The sequence below is a fragment of the Poecilia reticulata genome, linkage group LG20 (assembly GCF_000633615.1).
Source record: "Poecilia reticulata strain Guanapo linkage group LG20, Guppy_female_1.0+MT, whole genome shotgun sequence".
NCBI classification, from domain to species: domain Eukaryota; kingdom Metazoa; phylum Chordata; class Actinopteri; order Cyprinodontiformes; family Poeciliidae; genus Poecilia; species Poecilia reticulata.
The window spans coordinates 15646320-15670509 of record NC_024350.1 but is presented as its reverse complement, the minus strand read 5'-3'; the positions used below and the strand labels follow the sequence as shown (position 1 = coordinate 15670509).

The following is a 24190-nucleotide window of genomic DNA, read 5'->3' as shown; positions in this document are numbered from 1 at the left end:
CAAACATAATTTATGAAGAGTGATCAACCCAATCTTGGTGCACTCATTTAAAATCCATGGCGCCGATGGTTCACTGCAGCAGATCATAATGCTCAGAGAAAGGCTGCAGAGTGCAGACTATGTGCAGTCATTAACATTCACAGAAGAGGAAAAGGAGGATGGAGGAGGAGGTGCTGACACAATGCACCATGTAAGTTCAAAGAAAAGCTGGAGCAGATGAATTAAAAAAAAAACAACAAAAAAAAAAACAATCTTTCCGCACCAAGTTATTCCAACAGCAGTTGCTGGATGGTATTGATTTTAATGTGCTGATGCAAATTAAATCTGAATCCTTACGTTTGACCCGAATTGAGAAGGTGAAAACTGAACAGCACGTGAGTGGTGCCCTCATAAAGGTATGACACAGTGAAATATTAGCCAGCTAGCGGCCAGGTGGGAACAGCCGTGGTATGAAACTGTCGGGGAGATTTATCATTCTCATCTGGCAGCCGTGCACCTTGCAGCACCAACAGGTCACCTCCTAAGACATTACATCCCAGTGCCAGGCTCACCGTGTTCCTAACAGGGCTGTAAAAGGGGCTTTATTGGATGCTTTGTGGGCCATATATGGGCATAAAATAACCTTTTCAATCCTCACCCCTGTTTAAGAATAACCCCCATGACCGTAAAATGATCTTTCCTCTGGAACTACATTTTGATAGATCTTTTCATTCTGCTGGATTTCTTTCCTTGTACTCACTTCAGTGTTAACACAGATTCATCTAAAGCATCTCTTCTAACAGACAGTGAATATCAGTAATTTGTTCGAATATCTTTCAGGCACAGTACGAAAGATTACACTTTTGGCACGTTACAGCGACAGCAATTCAAACATGTTTTAATTGGATTTTGTTTGATAGATCAACACAAAGTCTTGCATAACTGTGAAGGAGGAGGAAAATGATGAATGGTTTTCTGGATTTTATTTTATTTTTTCCAATTCAGGCTGTGCCTGTACAAACTTTGCACATCAAGAGATTGACATTCTGACCTATCTGCTTTGCTCCACAGTGTTTATGTGGGGTTTTATTTCCTCTCTTATATTCTCTATCATAGAAACGATGAATTCATCAGTGAAATAAAACTGCAAACTTCCTGATGACTTCTGAAGACAACTAACTGTTCTATTTCACTAAGGAGTATTGAAACATTTCAAGCTGTTCTCAACGTATGCAACATTTCTTTTGTATTTTATGACAAAGCCTTGCATCATTCTCCTTCTGCTTCACAATTATGTGCTACCTTGTGTTGGTTATTACATTAAAAAAAATAAAAAAATCACCCAAACTACACTGGAGTTTGTGGATGTAACATGACAGAATGTTGAGGTGATTTTCTTCAATTTAACTCAAATAATCTGCTCTTGCTCTCATACATGTAACATAACGTCCACCTGCTGTCAACATTTCGCCCCCCCCCAGTAATGACTTTCCAAGCTGCTGAGAATGTTGAGGAGGTGAAACCCTTCACCGCCTTGTGGTAAATACCTCCATCCGAGGCGGTGAGGCTCTAATTGCTTTCCGGCTGTCCAGCATCGGACTGAGCAAGTCATGTGACATCGTCTCCCCCGTCTCCTTGTTGCCGTGGAACCTCAGTCCCTGAGCTCTTCCTCATCCCTATGCCGAGGCTCCGTCGCCATATGAGATTAAACACTCGGGAACATATTTAACTAACACAGGCCCCCTCCTTGGCTAGAATGTAAATTCTTATTCAGTTCTGTGGGACAGCCCCAACTTTTCTTTCTCATGAATCAGAGCTACATGCAAGTGCCTGGGGATAAAGAGCTCTGCTGAAGACATGATCTTTTGACATTTCCCCAATTTATTATTTAAAAAAAAAAAAAAAAAGAGCAACAATACTGTTTTCATTTGGCCTTTTTTTATTTGTTTCATTTGGTTCCCAATGTAAGCTTATTGCCACAGATTTGGAAACCATTCGTCCAGAGGCGGAAGCATCCTGCAGAGAATCTTCCCTTCAGTTTTCCTTCCAATTTAAATGCTGCCGACACCGATATTCCTTACATCGCCACAGAGGAGAGCGGGCATTTCTAACCTCCTACTTAGTACATTTCATATTATTACTTTGAATTTCTTCAAACAAACAAAAAAAACGTTTCAGAAACAATAAGGATAATAGAGAAGAAAATTTTCTGAAGCAGTTTGAATAAATCATTAAAGGGAATCACTAAAGATAGGCACCGTCTCTGCCAAATTACCTAATATTCCTGGAAATTAAGAATGATTAATAGCAATTAGTTTTAAATCAAGGACACTTTTTAATGTCCCTCTGACAGAATTTCATAAAGCATCAGTTTTAGAGACGCATCGGAGTGACTCATAATTCACCACTCTCTCAGCCACCTGTTTCTTCCGAAGCCAGCAGAGTCACTTTGCTTAATTCTAGTAATTATGCAGCAAATGTTCAGCTTGAAATTGCTCGGTCTGCTCTTGTATTTCACAGACAATCAATGAAACCAGCACAGAAACAACATTTAAAAAGAAAATATGAGTCACAACTTTCAAGCTCTGCATAATTATTTCAACTCCTCTTCAACCCTCACGCTGTCAGACACTGACTGTAGTCAGACTGTAGTTACTCGTTAGTCAAAGTGATATAAAAACTAACTTTGTTTGTTCAGATATAACTTACTGCTGTTAGTTGTTCCTAATAGCAGTAAGACACTATGCAGAGCTGTTTCATTCAAAATTAAATTAAAAAAATAAAATAAAAATACTGTTAACATAAAATAAACAGAATTTGGAATTTATCGTTTGTCACTGAACACATGTACAATGACATTAAGGTCAGCTCCAACAGTGCAAGCAATGTAGGAAATATATACAATATAAACATAAATATGGTGACAGTACAATTATTTATAATATTAAACCAGTTAAATTTTCATACATATATAGCCACCATATGATTAGCGCATGAGAGTGTTAATGGTGTTAATTGCATTTGAGAAGAAACGGTTTTTGAGTCCATTTTTGTTTTGATGCACCTGTAGCGCCTCCCTGAGGCAGCAAGTCAAACAGGCAAATAATAAATGTGTTTCCATGAAATAAAAAAAAAATTTAAAGAAATTTGAGAGGAAGCTTTTTTTTTTGTCTGTCACAACTTACCTTTATTTATTTATTTCACAATGTATGCATCTATTTCATATATGTTTTTATTTTGTAAAATAATTACTTTAACTCTTCAAAAATATGCTACTTTATTTCATGTTTATATATTTAAATGATTTCTAAATTAAATAAATCCTGCAAAAAATGACAAAACTGTAAATGACAAAATAAGATTCCCATTAAAAAACATTTTTGATATTTATTTTGTTTTATCTCATGAAGAAAAATGCAGTTTTTCCAGTCAATAACTATTTAATTTTGAATTGACCCTATCCTTAATTGCCTCAAACTTCACAATAACATATTACTGTAAACACCTTTAATTGCAAAAAAAAAATTGCATTTTAATTAAAATATTTATATTAAGAGCATGAGCAAATGTTGTCTTTCTGACGGCACTGTAGAGCCGCCACAAAGTCTCAAGAGAAAACATTTAAATGCTGTGTGCTTTGTAACAGTGAGATGCAGCAACATGCGAAGACAGATACAGCATCAGCAGATAGTCCATAAACAGCATTAATATGCCTTCTTCATGTTTGATTTCAATACTAATCTACACAGAAATTACAGCTTTCAGTCTTATGTGTAAACAGATAAATGCACCTTAAAAAAATGTTAATGAGAGGCAAACTAATGGATGAAAGCAAGACTTCTTCAATAGGATGAAAGAATAGATGGATGAATAGAGAAGTATTGATCAGTTGAACGAATTACTTTCCTTGAAATCCCCTAAGGTGAAGTCCAATAAAACGGACAGAAGTAAATGCCGAAAGGCCGCTGCGTCACGTTTATCGTGGCACCGACGCCGGAGGTGGGCCTACCTGTGGATCTGGCCGTTCTTGTGCAGGTACTCCAATCCCTCCAGCACGTCTTTCAACACGGTAGCTATGCTGGCCTCGTCCAGGACGCCGTTCTTGTGCTCGCCACGTGAGATGATGTGCTTGATCACGTCCAGCACCGAGCCTGGTCAGCAGACGACACAAAAACATAACTCGACTTGCAAAGATTTTTTGTTGATGTCACTGTAATGATTTTTAGTTGATGTCACAGATGTCACTGTGAAAAAATTGGATATTTTAGAACAATGCATTTTAGTAAGTGCTAGATTCAAGATCAACTAAACTCGCTTTGGAAGCTAAACCCCGCCGCTGGCAAATTCAGAAAAATTCCACCAAAGTGGGCAGAGCAAAGAGACATGGCGAACTGTAGGTATGAAAGAAGCACTGTTCTCTACTTATCCTCTGACACTCCTCTAGCGATTTTATTTTATTTTTTCAAAAGAACAACAAGTGATGAGCCTCGCGAGTTTCTTTCGGTGGTTTTGGAGACTTTTATGGTGACGACACTCTGCATCTCAGCCGACCTGCCTAGAAAATATCTGGTTTCAACTGTAAACGAGATTTTGCAAATTTAGGCTTATTCAAGTGTCACATTGCACTATGTGCAAAAACAGCGCCAGTTGAACATCAAGCACGTTCAAGGACTTTATACAGAAATCAAGCACTTTCCAAACCTTAAAAACACATAATTGAAATCATTATATGAAAGTATTTCAAACACCGATGTGAACTGTGTAATAGTCACTTTCAAGTTTCCTGCTAATAATATCTAAAATCCATTTACAAGACTCAGATTAAAAGTAATGAATGAATGAATGAATGAATGAGTGAGTTAAATTCTGGGTTAAGATTTGTGTTTACAAATGGAACTGATGTCTTTGTCTTCACTGAATGCAGAGTCGGGTGGGGGTCTGGGGGGGCTCTGCTGACTAAACCTGTCGTCATGTCTCTCCCGCCCCGGCTCCAGCTTCACAAAGGAAAACTCCCACTGAAAAGTCAGTTGGCCATTTCCTTTGTGCACCTTTCCGAGCAAACAAACGGGAAGCCCCTGATGAGAGGTCCACTATTTGCAGAAAACTGTGCAACACTGGTGAACAGAGACAAAGCAGAGAAATCGAAATGAATGTGAATTGCCTGACCAGCTTTATGTTGCTGCATTGAGACAACTGCATAAACATCACACCGACTGCTGCCTCATTTGTCTGCCTGGTGTTTGTCTGCAGCACAGACAAACACCACCTGGAAATGAGCCAGAGGCGACAAAACTCCAGGATCAAATTTACTGTGTTTTTTTTTTTTTTTTTTGTTAAACCAACAATGTCTGGCTCAGAGTTTGAAGATTTCAATTTATTTTAAATATTTTAGGATGTCCTGACCTTCAGCACAGAATTGAGCACTTACAGCATCATTAATGCCAGGACACCTGAGACTGGATAGTGTCACTGCAGGGCCACAAACCAAACAAGAGAAACTAGAGGGGAGTTTAATGAATTCTTCATGATCTGGCATTCTTTGAGCCAGACACAAGGAGAGGCTGAGGAAACCCTACAGTGGCCTGCAGACATATTCACACCTCGTGAACTTGTTTTAACTATAACCTTCTGTCTATTTTAATCAGAGGAACTAAAGTGGTGAATGTAGAAGGAGAAGTCTAGATGTTTAACAATGTTTGAATAATCTCATGCTTTCAGGCACGGTTGACATCTCCAGACCGCAGGTGAGAGCTGAAAGGCAGATGGACGGGTAAATGGAGAGCTTTGCTTTGTGGCATCCCATCTCTGTCTTAATCGCAACATATCTGAGTAGCGCCAGCATTACTGCACATAAAGCTCCAATCTGTTTGTCCATCTCCAACTCAGTGTGGTGCCAAGGTATTTAAACTCCTCCGAGAATGATGTCTAGTCATGTACTCCACATATCTCTTCCGTTGTGGAGGAAAACGTAGGGGCAAAGCAACAACAACAGTGGAAAATGAGCTATAGTGAGATGACACGAGAAATGTAAATTTTACTTTATGCCAAGTGTGGCAAGAAAAACTAATAAATCAACATTGTTTTGGGGTTTTTTTTGCAAAAAAAAAAACAAAACAAAACATTTGAACATATTCTGTAGAATTTGATTACACTGCTTATAATGTTCATGTTAACTTTAATGACCTAAATGGGATTCTTCTTGTGCACTTTGACAACTCCTCTGGACATGATTTTAATTGCATGAAGTGTCCTTTTTCAAGAAGGTACTTGAATGTTACCTGCATTTTAAATATTAACCATGTTACAATCAGGTTTGTATTCAGAAAAGTTAAGGGCAGCAATTTAAACTTTTTTGTAAGACGATGTAACGGCAAAAATGAAACTTAAAATTGTGCAACTATGACTGCAACTTCTCAAAAGAATGTCACAAAACTGGGGTAGTATTTTAGCCGACAACAATCACAAAAAAAACACCAAAAAAACATCGCAACATCCTGGAGAAATTGAATGAAGTCTTTTCACTCTGATGGGACATAATGTGAAAAAAAGCGATACTTTCACAAGGCACTGTAAACAAGGAGCCATTCTGCGGGCTAAACACTTTTTCTTTTCTTTTTTTCCGACTGTAAACGGCGACGTCCCCTTTACAGTGGCAGAAGCATACGCAGCATGACGCAGGTTTTGGAGTCTCACTAAATGCCAGCCTTGTCAGCCCTCTTCAAATTAAACTCATCTGATCGAACTCCTCATGCCTCATTAGGCTGTTTCAGCGAGCTGACACGTACCGACGGGTTAACAGTGGAAAGGTTCATTCAGCATGGGAAAGGCAAGACACCCGCAAGCCTAATTTGAAAGCTGCCTTTCGAAAACCTTGAGGAAGAGTTTATATAAATCACATCAAGCAAATTAAGTCCTGACAGGGCAGAGCGGCGTAGAGCATGCAAATTACTCTGGAAAATGTCAAATCATAGTTTCAGTTACATGGCGGATTAGGCAAATATTTTGGTTTCTTTGAATTTTAAGCAAACTCCAACTGGGCAGAACTTCTAGCTTCATTCGGGAACATCGCCTCCTAGCTGTTTTGTTCTTTTAAACAGAGCGGCAGCTGTGAAACAAAGGGAAAATGTGTGGGGTGTGAGGGGAGGATGAGGAAGTAGATGAAGGACATGAAACCTGGTGCCAACTGTGCTAAAGGCCTTTGTGGAATGCCAAGTGAAGCTGTAGGAGGAAAGTGAGGGTGGGGCATTGGAGGAACTGCAGCAAGGCGTGGAGGGTGTAAAAATATCATTGTTGGCTCAGACTGAAGGAAGCCTCTGGTGAAGTTGCATCATTTTCTGAGGGGGTGAGACCGATGTACTGCAGGAGAATGCAAAGATTATTTTCATTAGCTTAGCATTTGTATTCAGTCTGAAACCCAGGAGATAAATGGCAATAACCAATAAAGGGGAAAAAAAGGCTAATTCTATTTGCCACCGTCTAAAAGTGGAAAATTAACTTTTGCGATCACGTCAGGAGGAATGTATTGAGAAGACAGCAAAATCACATTCAATTTCTGCGGTTGTGTAAAGCAGCCGACAGCTTTGAGTTTCTGCTTTATAATGTGCACCACTAAAAGCTACTCAGGGAGGACAAAGTGTATGCACGATGAATACTTTATCAAAACTGAGTTTGACTTTTAATGGTTCCTCTTTTAAATGAGCCATTAAAAAGTGCAACAGCTTAGTTCTGAAAAAAAAAAAAAAAAAGACATCGGCATATCGAGTCAAAGATCTAGAAATGGAAATGAAGCAAAAACAGTGTTAAAACCAACTGTGGCACGCTTCCAGGAGGGATATGCTTATCTTGTTATTTATGTCTATGCAATTTAGAATATCAACATTAAATCTATCATTTGCAAGGATATCACTAAAATGTGCAGTGCGCCTATTTGGAGTATTGATTGCTTAACCCTAAGAGAGCAAATACACGGCCAAAATTGTTTGGATGATTCAAGGTCTTTTCAGCTCTTCCAAAGGCAGCATCATTGCGTACAAAAAAAAAAAGCAGCCATTGTAAAAGTGTCTTAACGTTATTCTGATCACCAGGACATTCTCGCTGTTTAAAACACCCAGATCTTTACAGTTACTCTTACAGTGAAAGCCACCAGTCAGAATTTTTGAAATAGCTGAGGATCATGTGTTTTCATTGAAATCCTTCCAAACAGGCATCCGACTGATCTCTGAAAAAGAAGGTAGAAGGTCAAGAGAAGCCGCCTGTGATCTCCAGGAAATGCATGCATTTGCTTCGGTGACTCATAATCAGTCTCTGTGGGTGATTCAGTGACTACATCTCAGATGTGAATTCACACAGTGGAGGTGCTCTGGAGCCTTCTGATGAAACTATTGTTTACATGTCACATTCACAACAGGAATTTCCTGAAAAGCCTCAGTGCGCCTATTTCGAAATTCAGCTCTGCAGGTTTTGACTTGAATGAGTTTGTTCAGACAGCAGGTCAGTCCAGGTAGTGCTGACTGATTTGAATGAATAGTGTGTTAGTCTCAGCCCACAGAGATACTCGGTCTGTTCAGCATCAACACTTAATACAACACCAGTTCAAAAGATTAGCAAGTAAAATAAAAATAAAAAGATTCTCTCCAGCAGAGATGGTGGAAATTTGAGGAAAAATTGGCACCACATGCCGACAAGAAAAAGTAAAAGAAAAGAAAAGAAAATATAACTGGGCAAAAAGAAAAACAGATTACATTTTTTTTATTTTTTTGATGAAGAAGAATTCAAAAGAGTGAAGTGGGCAGCATTTGTTCTAAGAAACTGCAAGTTTTGAGGCAAGATGAGGTATTTTGATGAGTCTCAACTTGTACTCATCTGTGCAAAAATTAAAGCTAATCTAAATGCAGTTCAACTCTTTTTCTTTTTCCCTTTCTTTTTTAAAATCGGAAATCAGACCTGAAGGAATGCTCCTTTCTGCCATTCTCAATATTAAAAAAAAAAAATGTCTGGGCAATGTCTGGCTAACCGTTGAGCTGTTTTTCAAAAAAAAAAAAAAGCAAAAGACAGAAGCCGGGATGGGGTCGGAGGGTGGACAATCAGGCAGGGGCTGTTCTCCCTCTAGTCTGGTATGCTCTACCCTGTGGAGTGATGCTCTATAAACTCGACCTCAACGAGGTCCGTTTCCATGGCAGACGTCGCCACGGCCATCATTTAATTACTCCACTCAATAAAGCTCAACATCAAGAGCTTCTGTTTAACGGGGATAAGAGGGAACGAGGCCATCTTAGGCTGCGTCTGCCCCTGCTGTGAGGCTGGCTGTCGGCTCAAGCGTCGCTTGGTGGGCACGGCGCCCCGAGCCCAGCTGCGGAGCGGCTGCCAAGGGGCTTGTATGTGAGAAAGCCTGGTGCGCCACCTGGGCATGAGCCGTTGGAGCGGGGCAAAGTTAACGCAGGGAGGGGCTGAGAACGCCAGCAACAGTTTTCATACATCAGCAGTACGATCGCACGTGCTTTGTTTTGGAGTTTGTGTGACAGACAAAACCAAAGTGGTGAATAAGCAGGAGGGAATTAGCATTCATCTTTTTTCAAATGAAATTTGACATTTTGTATTCACTTTCAGACTTTTAGTTATTGCAAAGTCTTAAAGGATGTCTCGATTTAGTTCTGCTTCATTAGTATGCGCTACTCTGTCTTGATCCATCACATAAAACACAGATAATTTATACTTAATTTGTGTTTATAACATGAGAAAATGTGTAAAAAAAAATAAAAGGGCCATTGACTATCATCAATTAAAATCGGAAAAAAAAAAAGTGTATTTCACAAGTTTGGGAAAAAAACAAAAAAAAAAACACAACTAGATTCATATCCCTCATATGTTATAAATGTAATAAATAAAAGCAGAACTAAATGATGCAAATAGATGGAACTGTCTGATTTTGATGATCTCTTCCTTACAGGGGCCTCCTCTTCACGCTCCTTTTACTTGGTAATTGCAGCACTGCCACATGGTTGCCATGTGGGCTGTTATTACCTCTGCACTGTCATTAGCACTGAAACAAGTTAAAGACCACAGAGAGCTGCAGCTCATAGGGAACACAATGAAAACGTGTGTCGTCACATTTCCTGTAATAACAGTTAAATCACAGGCAGCAAGTCAACCCGCTCCTCTGGCTGGCACCCCATCGTCACGAGAACGACATCTAAAAGAATCATCACATTAAAACCAGCGACGCAAAGTGAACCATCCTCATCCTGCTTTTTTTGTATATATATATAGATTATATATATTATTCATTTATTTATTTATTATTATATATAATGTAGACATTATTTGGAGTAGCAAGAACTTTGATTTGGCAGATATGAGATGACAAATGATGTTCACTTACCCCCACTGAGCAGCTTCATAACCAGCCACAGTTCATCCTTCACAACAAAGGATGTGTAGTAAGACACAATGTTGGGGTGGTGGCACTGGCTCATGGCCTGAATCTCTTTCTGTTAGAGGAAACACAAAGAAATCCATGTTCAAAGAAACCCCATAAGTAATCTGAAATGTCTTGGCATAAGACAGTCATCATTCAGTTATTTACATTGTGAAATCAGAGACGATCCTTAATCTGAACATTTCTCACAGTGTACAGAAAATGACACCTAATGTAATCAGGGCATTATGCTAAAATACTTTAAAAAATAAAATACGGGGGGCGGAGGCGAACAGAGCAGATGCGGAAACTTTTATTTTTGCACTGTAAGACTACCGCAAGAGAGAAATAAACCAAAGCTTCCGCTTTTCTTTCATGTGATGTTTGGGATTAATGTGACATCAGTAAGCAAAAGAAACCTGCTATGTCACTGCAATGCACAGCTATGCAGAGGCATAAAAAACACTGCCAGCACTTGGCTCTTTAAACAGATTTAAAGCTTTGTTATCGCCTGTGTTGGTACGTGGGTTGTGTGTGTGTGTGTGTGTGTGTGTGTGTGTGTGTGTGTGTGTGTGTGTGTGTGTGTGTGTGTGTCTGCCTGGAAAGCAGCAGAGCTGAGGTAATTCTGGCATAGAGGACTAATTCGTCACTTTGCCACCAAACCAAAAGTTGTTCACGGAGAGACGAGCTCCCTTTGAGACAGAAAACACAGCTGACTTTTGGCAGTAGGATCACTGATTTGAAGAGGTTTTGTTTTTTTGTTTGTGTGCCGGAATACTTAGACATGATGGATCTCATGGCTAAAGAAAAAACACAGGTGGTGAAATTAGATGGTTTATATACACTGTTTATTTTAAGGCCACAATAACGACGGACAGAACTGGTCTGCAGACCACTGGCACTAAAACAAAGATTTTACTGTCCTTGAGCTAATTTTAGACTAATCTGGTGACATGCTTAGCATCAGTGTTCATTTGAAAGACCCAATAGTCTCCAGCCATTAACTTCTGGGTGAGATGCTGCTTTGATTTTTTTTTTTTTTTTTTACAGAAATTTTTACTCAAGTTGCCCATCTATTTTCTAAAGTGTACCAGATCCTCCATGAGTAAAAACACACAGCGTGATGCTGCTACTTCCTGTGTTTCACTTTCTATTCCCTAAATAAAAATCAAGTTCAGAACCTTTTTAGATGAAAGAAACAATGCTACAAAGCAGTGTCACCAGCCGTGTACATAAAATAACATTAACTTTATTAATGAGTAAATATATTTTGGTTTTATATTATTTATTACTGATGGATCCATGCATTACCACATTTTTCCTAATATCAGAATTTTTTTTTTTTTTTGGCCAAATAATTAATTTAACATAACAGGTGCACTGAAGGCCTGAGAGGCATTTTAACTCTCAAGCTAAGCAGACTTGTTAAAGACATCAGTCAATAGACGTCTCCGGAAAACAAAAACTGCATGTAATCAAAGTCAGATACTCCATCAGCATAAATGCTTAGCTCACACATCGTGCATTAGCTGCAGAGCGGTTCTGCTGCAGAGTCATCACTATTGAATCTGTGGCTCTCAGTCTGGTGCTTCAATAAGGAATCCCTTCAGCAAGATAACTTCATGATTCAGAGTACATTCAGCACTAAAGAGTGCTACAAGTTGGAGCAAGACAAAATAAGGTTGAGTACAAGCTGAACTTTTCTCTCTTAAATCACCATGACCTCTCCGTCTACCCCGCACACAGCTGTAAAGGGACAGCTGTGAGAGGAGAAGAACCCGGAAAAATTAAATATGGAATAACAAGGAGCTTATTCGGCAGAGTTCCCAATCTTTTTACATACACACTGAGAATGGGACAAATTCTGTCAAATTAAAACACATTTATTTTTTAAACAAGTACAAAACAATTATGGAAATAATATTTTTTTATCAAAATGTCCTACATTATAATCTGATGTTCTGACAGTGTATTAAAACAATAAACATTTTATTACAATAACACATGTTCCCACACATCTTATCTGGTTTTTTTTTACGCAGCTTTTGTTTGATGGGTGGGTGCTGCAACAACTGCTCTGAATACTAACACAGGCATTCTCAGCAGTTGTTTTCCCCCATTCATCTAACTTTGAAAGTAGACCAGACACACCTCTCCGTCTCTGCACACAAAGACGTCCACACCGCAAACAGTTTTCTTATCTTTTGATTAAATTATGGACTTAAAGTCATTCATTAACCTGTGTAACCCGAAGGCCATCAGGACAGAGTAAAATGACCAACTGTGTCCCACTTTTGTTGTCAATCTAGACACACAAAAAAAGTATTTTTAAAGAAAAACAGAACATTTGATTCCATTAAAGTATATCAATTATTTTTATTTTATGCGTTTTTCAATAAAAACTTAAATCATCATCTTTAGACCTAAGAAACTAGCGATCAGACCTGAAATCTGGGTGTAGCGATACTCTAAACCTCCAGAGACACATAAAGATAATTACCAAATCAGCCTTCCATCACCTGAAAAACGTTCCAAGATCTCGAGAAACTCCACCACATGTTGCATCAGTGTCTTCACAGGTCTTCATAAGAACTCAGACAACTGCTTATTTGTCGTTTTATTTACTTTCTAATCATGTAATGCTGTTTCAGTTGCCTTGCTGCTGAAAAGTTATCCACAAAAGTGTCTCATTTTAAACCTATAGAAAACCCCTATTGTGACATTACAAAAATGTTTTATTTAATTAATTTTTGTTATTTCATCCTTTATTTATTACATAAACCTTCCTCCTCTATATGTCTGTAGCATTTATTTTATTATTGTGCTTCTTGTATGTTTATTTCTATATGACAGATCACCTGACTGCTACGATATCAATGACTTCAATAATAAAACTCGTAGTTTCCAGTTGAGAAAGAGAGAGGTCATGCTAAAAGTCAGCCCCTACCAAATCTTTCACAATCATTTCCAGACATCCATCCTACACAGAAACACTATTCACTGTTAATAATATTTTTCTAGCCAAAATTCCAGTTCCATGTGATCTGAAGGGACAAATGCAAGAAAATAATCAGCTTTTTTTATATATATTTACAATAGTATTAGCAGGGCTGAATGTGTGTGAGATGTGTTTATTTTCATAAACAGAACTGAAACTGACCAATCGTTGCAACATCGTGTTGTGCACGATAACACAGCCTTTGAGCCAGTTTAACCTAAAAAAAAAATATAAAAAAATCTTCCCACTTCTATTTTTTTTTTTTTACAGCAGAGCTCTTTAGATCTATTAAAAAGCTGCCACGTCTGAGAACTTTGAAAGTGAGCGGAAAATAAATGACCTATTGTAGCAAACTGAATAGAGTGCAGGGTCACAAACTGGTGCAACAGAACCATAGAGATGGCACACACACAGAGAGGCCTCTATAGAAGCAGTATTACATCACCTCTGGTTACTCAGAGTGCCTCACATCCACTATGACTCAATCCCTCTGCAGCTTCCACACATGCACACACAAAAACTATTTGGAAACGAAGAAGGTGCTGTACTGCAAAAATATTTAAATGTGTACTGACTATATATAATCATATAATTACAAACAAAATCGAACACAGATTAATCGTTCTGAAGATAGCCCAGAGGTTTTTAAATGATAATAAAAAAAAAAACATCACTGATTAAAAATAGGAACACAGTGTTGCTTTTCTGTCCATCATTTGAACAAAGCAAGAGAGCGATGCAATATAAAGGCATGTCATCACCAAGAGATTGTCACCAACCACAGATTGACTGCCAGTAATGAAGCCCCTGACCACTACAGTTGCTGGTAGCACATTGAAGAGCGTCAGACTAAAGGACAAACATGTGTGCCTGTAACACGGGCGTCTGCTTGGCGCCCACAGTTGGATTTCCTCCCGGTGAAGCGAGTGCGCTCAGCATCAGGAAAACCAAATGACCAGAATAAACACTCAAGCAGAACTGGCAATTCTGGTTGGCATTGTGTCAGTAGATTTGGCCCTTCAGGCAAAATTAAAACATCAACGCCAAGTCATCAGTAGTCTAGGCAACCTCTGACTCAGATTAGTGATTCAAAGAGCGCCTGATTTGCTTCCGCTTTGTGTTCAAATGGAGAAGCAATTTTTTATAGTCGGACAATAATAAGGACTTGGAGAGAAAAATTGTAATAAAGGACAATATTTTTACTCTGTAGCCCTAATACTCAAGTGCAACTTTAATGCTGACTAATCATTTTATGAGAACTGAGACTTGTTCAGGTTAAACAACCACCTTTCATTTCTAATTATTCATCTTTTGATCTCACCTCAAGTATGATTTTTTACTTTTTTTTTTTTGCATTTTATCTCATAACTCATTTTAAATTCTATTGAAAAAACTGTAATACAGTGACTTGCAATCGCTGTCCTGTCAACACCCGAGTTGTGAATCTCTGCATATCCACCAGACAAAGAATGGAACTGTGCTCTGAAATGTTCAAAGTTTGGCATACTGTTTAGAGTTGAACCTGCTTTAAATTTCAACACAGCTTGTCTGCCGTGTTCCCTGATCTTCGTGATGCCGTTTGTTCACTAATGTTCTCTAACAAACCTCTCAGGCCTTCAGAGAACAGCTGGATTTATACCAAAATAAAAAAACACACAGTTGGACTGACGTAGCTGAGTTTTGAAGGTGAACAGTTGCACTTTTTATTTACCGACATCAAAGCACATCACACTTCTGAGAAGTTAATCTGGGTTCAGAAACTTTAAACGCATGTGTCCTTTTTTTTCCCCACTTCAAAATCATCCACTACTCTGTGTTGGTTTATTACATAACATCCAAGAAAATTCATTCAAACTTGTGATTTTAACGTGATTGAAAGAATAAAAGTTTTGCCGGGTACCATAAATGCAAGAGGATATTTAAATATTGCCACCTTACATTTTAAAAGAAGTGCCCATAATATCTGCTCTACTGCATCCCTCCGGAGCACTGCCTGGAAGCTATCATATAAAGGGAAAAACTACAAAAGTAGACCCAGAGAGACGGTGCACTATTGCTTCTCTACCATCAATGAATTTCAGAGACGAGGCTAAATACCTTGCAAGCTCTGGCAAAAACTTTCTGCAACCTAGCTTTAAAAGCGGAGTTCTTGGAAGGGACAATCTGGCTTCAATTTCGTGCATCCTCGCCTTTTAAGTGGGCACCCAGCGCACTGTGGAGCTGTGGGAGGAAAACCACAAGCAGGAAATCCGATCGCGCAGTACTCCATGTGACCTCCTCCACCGAGAATCTGGGAGCAACATTCCCCTGATTCATTCTGCAGGATTCAAGGGGGTGGGGAAGGGTTTAGTGTTGCCGGTGAGCATTGAGCAGCATTGGGTGCCGGTTTTGTCCGGCCGTGATCTTCGAAGGATGCGTGTAGGCTTACACAATATTTATTTCCTGCGAGATCCTATCTCGGATTTCTGGATGAGTACCTGGAAGGGCTGTAAAAGCACATTACTCATCCTTCTCTGAAAGAAAAGGGTAAATCTAATGTCTACTGCATTATAATGCCTCAAACCAAACCTATTTCAATTAAAGCATCACACTGTATGTTGACAGTCATAAGTGATAAAAAAAGATTAATTTTGAATAGAAAAGACTCTTTTGAGCCAACGAAATTAATTGCATGACGGTTTGACAAATACAGATGAAACCACCTGCTGTTTATGAACCGGAGCCACAAACAAGCATCCGATTATTTTTAAGTGCAAAAGAGCGTTTACGAAATGGGACGTAATGTCACCCCCTCTGGAGCTAAATCAGCCGCATGTCGTTCAGTAAAAATACGCCTTTACCCGCAGTGCAACACTGGTTTGAACTGCCTGGGATGAAGACGCAACGAGGCGCTGCTGTGAGAGGCTGCTGCAGCAGTTTCCCCGTCTGTAAGTGGAGCCCCACTTTAAGGGAACAACTGGAATAGTGTCTAAAGTGACAGGATCGATTGGAGGCATGCCCAGAGAAAGTGAGTAATGAGAAGCAGGGGTAGAATAAATTCCACACGCGTACCAAGAATACAGATTTCTTGAATCTAAAACTAAAATTGGACTTAAGAAAAAAGGACCAACTTACAAGGAGTTCATCCATACTGGTCTGGCACTTCTCTAGGTTGATGCGTTTGATGGCGACCTTCTCCTTTCGGGGTGTACAGTAGGCTGCCTGGACCACTGCTGTGGCTCCACTCCCTGGGGGGAAAAACATAACAACCTTATAATTCTTCACTTACTTTTATTCCAGCAGAGTTGTTTAATACAAATACGGTACGGGATCTCATGAAAACTTTTAACGGCTTTATTCCAACACTTAATATAAGACGCTGTAGCTCAGTGAAAGTGAGATTTCCACATCAGCTGAGAGAGGTGACAAGATCCAGACCACAGTAAGACGCACTGATGCTTCTGATGATTGGTGAGTCTTAGGTGTTTGAGCCCTAGAATCCCCCTTTGCATCATTTTCTCAAACTATTTTCTCTTAAAAAAATAATAATAATATTTGTTTGCAACCTCTGTCTTTAAACTCAAACATCGCCACTAATGTGGCAAACTAGGGAACGAAAGGTAAAGTTAGAAAAGTATACAGAAGCAAAGAATGACACTAGAATACAACTTTTCATTGAGTAAATAAGGCTAAAACCTATAACGCACTGTAGGCACACTAATGATCCTTTTTAATCCATGCAGTCAGTCTGTGCATTCCTTAACAGACTGCATATTTATGCACGGTCTCTCCTAAAAACAGTATCGCCGTGACATTGAACCAAAGTGATATCTAGTAGCGTCGCTGGTTTGTCTTGCAGGTAAACGCAAACCCCCTTTGTAAAATGTAAAAGAGCTTTAAGTTTCCAAATATCCTGCGAATTGTTAAAAATAAGAAACACCCGTTGAATAATTTTGCTTTCCTACATAGTTGTTGCTTGGGTTCACACAAATTCTGTCCACAGTTCATCTGACTTCAGTTGATGAAGTCATACACAGGGAGAACATGCAAACTCCATGCAGAAAGACCAGGGCCGGGAATCGAACCCAGAACCTTCTTGCTGCAAGGCAACAGCTCTACCAACTGCGCCACTTCCAAGTCCTATTTCATAAAGATTGAGGCGTGACTCCGCTAAATCAAAGACGGAGCCCGAAGGTTTTGGTCTGAGGCTCAAGGTCAGATCTTTCCGCCCCAACTTCAAATTTTCAGTTGAAAAAATAATAAATATATGTCACATGCCTCCAATATATATATCCTTAAGTGTCTGATGGCACATCAATTACATATTTGGTTGGCAGGGTGTTGGTCTTGTTCTGATTATTAAATGTACTTGAATGGCAGATCATGAGGGCTGACCACCTCTGTATAAGCAGTTTAATTAAATTGTGTGCGTTTAATTTTATTGCCGAGCAGTAAAAACAACCTTCATTAAAGCTATTATTACATTTTAATTAATAACAAAAATTATGGCCAATAACAGGAGCTCCTTCAGTTAATTCAACAGGATGCACCACAAGACATCACAGCAAACCCCGGCTAGCTATCGATCTATATTCCTCCAGCCAAAGTCCAAGCGTCCTCAATGTCATTTTGCTAACATGAAACAGTTTTATTCATTTAATCAAGTGTCATTTCTACTTGCATCTCAGTCAAATCTCTACATCCCAGATGGATGTTTAAACTAAAATACCGCAACATCATTATTTCCCTCTCAAGTTAATAAAGAATTCCAATGTGGCTCAATTTGAGTCAACAATGAGATGCCAAACACAGCAGCAAGTCCACAACAAAATGGCTGACAAGGAAAAGAATCAAGGTGGTCAGACCTCTATCTGATCGTACTGCTGTGGTGAGGTCTTTAGGGAGCTGTGCAGAAAAGAATGCCTGAAAATCTTGAACAAAAAAAAAAAAGAAAGAAAACAAATGATGCAAATAGGAGATAGGCCAAAACTCCTCCACACTGTGGTGAAAGATTGATGAAGTTTAAACAGAAAAAGTGATCATGGGGAGTTACAGCTGCAAAACAAAAGGATGACAACATTATTTGAAGGAAGCTTTTTGTAAATCCTGCAAGAGCGGGATCTTCGGTTTGGAGCGCCGTCTGATAGAGTTAAAAGCTGATAAAAACCCTCTGCAGGAGAGGCATGCCTGTTGTTTCTGCTTCGTGTGAGGTCATTTAACTTCCCCCTCATGGCTCTTATTTAACACCATGAGCTTAAGGCTGTTTTCACTGGATCTCTGGTAGAAATGTGCCAGGAGGCTCCCTTCACTGTCAAGAGTAAGCTTTTCCTAACTTCATAACTGCGATAGCCAAACATTTACAAAGTGCTCATTGTTTTTGAAGGATTTAATTGGTCCAAAAATGGAGTGAGGTTTAAAAGAGGAGTTAAAAAAAGCCTGCAGATCTTAATGAAATAATAAAGCTGTCCCTGTAGATATGTACCATTTTAATCCAGCTTTTTTTAATCAAATTAAATACGACTCCAGGCAATAAGACAGCAGAGTGGAAGAAAAAAAAAAAAAAAGAGGCCAACGTTATTTAAAGAATAAATAAATAAAAGGCAGGGGGTAAAAAGAAATGCTTGCTGATTCAAATAATCTAATAAAACGGCAATTTCCTTGGAAGATCCAAAGAGTAAGCATAATTTATTTAACCCCAACAACATCTGAAAAATCTAAAAACCTATTTCCCAAGATCACATCTACCATCAATGCATCTGGTCAGGATGCCTCCTGGACCTCTCCCTGGTGAGGTGATCCGGGCATTCTCCTGATTCTGACGGGGCAGCATTCAACAGGATTATCAAGACAAGAACTAATGGGCTGTAAATTTATCTGCCAGCTTCAGCACCTTTTTACTCAGGACCAAATAAACCAAACGAGCACCTGGAGACGGGCCGCTGATGGGGCAGAACCACCGTGAGCCCGTTTCCCTGTAGCACCGGTAGTAAAAAATCCTTCACAACAATGAATGGGAATGTTGGGCTTAAATGACTCTGCATAGTTGAGCCGAACTCCCGAAATCAGTGCTCATTGTTGCAGATGCCTGACGAAAATCACATCACCCCCCACCCACCCCGCCCTGGTAAACTTTTTTTCTTTCTTTCTGCAAGGTCACAACACAAAGCTTCCACTCTGTTTTGATTTAGTTATATGTAATTAGCAAAGTGGAAGGCCAATTTCTTATTTTTACTTTAAAAAATAGAATAAAATAAATTATTTTTAAGAGTTTAAAAATATGTGATAACGGACAAGAAAGAGTAGTTGCCAAATTAGGTATTTTGTTTTCAAATTTTACCATTAATAATTTTTTTTTCAAATTTTGCCAAAACCTGCCTCACGTGCAGATATTCAGGAAAAAAATAAAAAAATAAAAGGTTCCAGATCATGTGAACAACGTGTACAACTCTATTGGAGAAACATTGCCAAAACAATCGTGATCTTTTCAAAAAGCAGTCGATGTTTTCTGTAAGCAAATTATTCCCCAAACAAATCGTGCTTGGCATGGCAACCCTATAGAGAACATTGTATCATAACCTGGCATTGCATGATTGGTGCACAACAGCCACAATGTTCTTAACGGTTTCAACCTCAGTGCCCTCTGGTGAGGGCTTAACCCAGCTAACGTGTTTGGTGTTTGGGGAGTCGTCAGTTTGCGGTCCTGTTATTCTGCTTTTTTTTTTTTTTGTACGCCGCCTATTGTCCGGGTAAACAGCATAACCCAAAGGAATAATGAACAGAATAAAATCTTAATATACTGGCTCAGCAAACACATTCAAAGGAGGCACTTAAAGACTATTATAAGAGATAGAATTTCATGGGAGGATTGCAAAGCACACACAAGTTCACACAGTAATTTTCACCACAAGAAATCCCACCCCACACACACACAGACACACACACTTACAGTGATATTGCTCAGCAATGCTCAGAAAGGTCTAGAGCAAAATTCAGGTGTGAAACACAGGATGAACCAGAACTCTATAGCAACACACACAAGCCTCTGTCCAAAAGGGAACATCTTGAAAAGTCTAGAATAAAAATCAACGCACCACCAGTGACTTATGTTTTTCCAATAATTGCAGCTTTTTACTAGCAGAAAAATGCATGTAAATGAGAAGTTGGATTTTCTTATTATGCTACAGCTATATATATATATCAAAACCTGCATTATTTTAATGCCAACAAAAGTGGTCTGCACTGTAGGTGTTGCAAGGTCTGTGCATTTAAGAGCTGCAGTCTTGCTGCAAAGCACTGATAGAGATCAATGAAAGGAAATCAGAATGATAAACCTGAAGAGATGGCCCGTAAGATAAGGGAGTTAGAGCAACAATGGCCTTTTTCACACAGACCAAAAAGAGGAGGCAGGTTGGCGTCACATCAGCGCACCTAAACAGAATGAGGCAGCATTATTTTAAAAAGCTGAGTGACAACAGCATTGTTGGTCAGAGCAATGTGCTCCACTCCGCACACAAAACGCAACTTAAGTCTAGAAAAACATCTGTCGCCGGCCCAGACTCTGTAATTTGGCTCACAATGATGAAATATAATAGACATTTCTAATCTGACTCAAAGGTTCTGTGTAAGAAAGACAAGTGGTTGGCAAAGCTGCAGATGACTCTTCTTACAGGGAAACTTTAGTATGTATTGGATGACGCATAATGAGTATTTTTGTCACTTATATTAAACAGTGTGAGGCGAACCAAAATGGATCAGTATTCACTTTCTATGACTTTAACTCTGCAGCTTGACTCATTTTTCCTGGCACAAAAGTCATGGGAACATCTTTAGCACTTTGCAGTACAGATCAAATACAGAGCCTTGAAGGGCTAGGCAGGTCAAATCCTGCAAGATTTATAATCAGGACAACATTTTTGGACCAATAATAAAGCTTCAGTGTTTCAATGTTATTTTCAATTGGCTACAATAAATGATTCTTTTACTTGCTACTTTGTTGATGCATGTTTCATATTTTAACCTAGAGTCGCACACTGTGTTCTAATAATGCATATTGATTAATAATGTAGAGGGCTGCACAGTGGCACAGTTGGTAGAGCTGTTGCCTTGCAGCAAGAAGGCTCTGGGTTCGATTCCCGGTCTTTCTGTATGGAGTTTGCATGTTCTCCCTGTGCATGAGTGGGTTTTCTCCAGGTTCTCCGGTTTCCTCCCACAGTCCAAAAACATGACTGTCAGGTTAATTGGCCTCTCCAAATTGTCCCTAGGTGTGAGTGTGTGTGTGCATGGTTGTGTGTCCTGTGTGTCTCTGTGTTGCCCTGCGACAGACTGGCGACCTGTCCAGGGTGTACCCCGGCACGCCAGCTGGAGACAGGGAGCAAGACCATGGATGGATTAATAATGTAGAAGAACTTAGGCCAATTTCATAATTTAAATAGTTATATTGCCTTTGGGATAGTCATTTGCTGAATTAAAGGCTGCAATAATCAATATTTAGAGTTTATTAAAAAGACACATATTTTATTTATTTTCAAGTAGCAAAATTTGTTCCTTGCCTGTAACTTTTATGCACTTGTAGTTGTGTTATGGAAAGATGTAAAATAACTCCTATTAGCTGAGCACTTTCTAGCCACCTCTCAGATCAAACTCTTCTTCAGATTCTATTTTCAAAAGCAATTTTTTATTTTTTTTTAAATCACTGCACAACAGGAGCAACTGCTATCGTTTAGATTTTAATGTCATTCATCAGTGTTTTACGGTGCTTGTACTCAAATAGATTAAAACATCCAAGTAGCATACCCAATAAAAATGTAATAAAAAGCACATACCACAATGAGCTCATCAAAACCATTTTTAGAGAACAAAAAAAGTAACGCTGTGACAATTTACAGACTTTATGCTTTGTTGCAGCACATTATTAAAGCTTCAAGGAGGCCTTGTGGGGGGTACTCTGAGAGTATGGGGTACCGGGCCCTTTGATATGGGCTGTCAGGTCCCTGTATGACCGGTGTCAGAGTCTGGTCCGCATTGCCGGCAGTAAGTCGGKCTCGTTTCCGGTGARAGTTGGACTCTGCCAAGGCTGCCCTTTRTCACMGATTCTGTTAATTACTTTTATGGACAGAATTTCTAGGCGCAGCCGAGGTGTTGAGGGGATCCGTTTTGGTGGCCTTAGGATCGCATCTCTGCTTTTTGCGGATGATGTGGTCCTGTTGGCTACACCGGAACGTGATCTGCAGCTCTCGCTGGAGCGGTTCGCGGCCAAGTGTGAAGCGGCCGGGATGAGGCTTGGTGCCTCCAAATCTGAGGCCATGGTCTTGAGCCGGAAAAGGGTAGAATACCTTATCTGGGTCAGGGGGGTCGTCCTGCCTCAAGTGGAGGAGTTTAAGTATCTGGGGATCTTGTTCACAAATGAGGGAAGAAGGGAGCAGGGGGTCGACAGGCGGATTGGGGCAGCGTCTGCCGTGAAGCGGGCGCTGTACCGGTCTGTCGTGGTGAAGAGAGAGCAGAGTCAAAAAGCGAAGCTCTCGATTTACCGGTCGATCTACGTTCCCACCCTCATCTATGGTCATGAGCTTTGGGTCATGACCGAAAGAACGAGATCACGGACACAAGCGGCCGAAATGGGTTTCCTCCGCAGGGTGGCTGGGCTCTCCCTTAGAGATAGGGTGAGAAGCTCGGTCATCCGGGAGGGACTCAGAGTAGAGCCGCTGCTCCTCCACGTCGAGAGGAGCCAGTTGATGTGGCTCGGGCATCTGGTCAGGATACCTCCTGGACGCCTCCCTGGTGAGGTGTTCCGGGCACGTCCCATCGGGAGGAGGCCTCGGGGAAGACCCAGGACACGCTGGAGGGACTATGTCTCTCGGCTGGCCTGGGAATGCCTTGGGATTCCTCCGGAGGAGCTGGAAGAAGTGGCTGAGGAGAGGGAAGTCTGGGCCTCCCTTCTGAAGCTGCTGCCCCCGCGACCCGACCCCGGATAAGCGGAAGAAAATGGATGGATGGATGGGTCCTCTTGACTAGGAGTGATTTTGATTCGGTTTCATATGCAACCACTGTGAAATAACTTAAAACTTTGACTTTAGCACACCCAATTGTAATCTCTGACTGAGCTTTCTTTTAATCACCCACGAAAGTCAAGTAAACACAGATGGTTATGGCAAAATTACTTTAAAGTTTCCATAACTTTTATAATGACTCTACATAAGTTCTAGGGTCATTTTTCGTGAAACAATCATTTAAGTTTCATTGCTGTTAATGGGAAGCGCTTGGGAGTCAGGATCCAAGCAGCCGATTTAAAAGCACATTTCTGCACATAACTGCTAATGTTAATGGTACGTTGGTCTAATTTCACCGTTTTTAATTGCGTGCTGGACTCACTGGTTTGTTGCAGCGGTTTCCAGCCATAGTTTCCAGCTCAGTGACACTTTTTCAGGAGGACCCTCTTAGTGTCAGAGGACATGATTTAAGTAAAAAGCTCCGTTGTGGACCCCAAAGCAGAAACACGCTATTGACTGACAAACAAGGTTTCTGGAAATAATGTACAGCGACAAAAAAAAAAAAAAAAAAAAAAAAAGAAAAAGCTCACAAGTCACATAATGGAAATTCACCCAATCAATCCACTAAAATAATAATATCAGATTTCTCTGGTCTTTTATTTATTACACTTGCAGTGAACTTTGTGCCTCATGTGTGAGCTTCCTCCAAGATAAGCAACAAGCAGCAGCTTTTTAGTTTCTTTCCCCCTCACCCCCAAGCCAGTTTAGAGCTTGACAGTCATGCGTCTTTCATATTATACGATCTCAGACACCTGACCTCAGTTTCCAAATGGT

General features: G+C 39.9%; 1 protein-coding gene across 2 annotated transcripts in view; it reads right to left on the bottom strand.

The window, feature by feature from the left end:
* oxsr1b (oxidative stress responsive kinase 1b) overlaps positions 1-24190 on the bottom strand; it is a 45177-nt gene that overhangs the window by 16068 nt on the left and 4919 nt on the right. For both annotated transcript variants that reach the window (XM_008396197.2, XM_008396198.2), the window contains exons 2-4: positions 16506-16618; positions 10358-10466; positions 3989-4130 (exon numbers count right to left, since the gene is read on the bottom strand). In XM_008396197.2, the coding sequence (XP_008394419.1) occupies positions 3989-4130; positions 10358-10466; positions 16506-16618 (364 nt within the window). The remainder of the gene's footprint in view (positions 1-3988; positions 4131-10357; positions 10467-16505; positions 16619-24190) is intronic.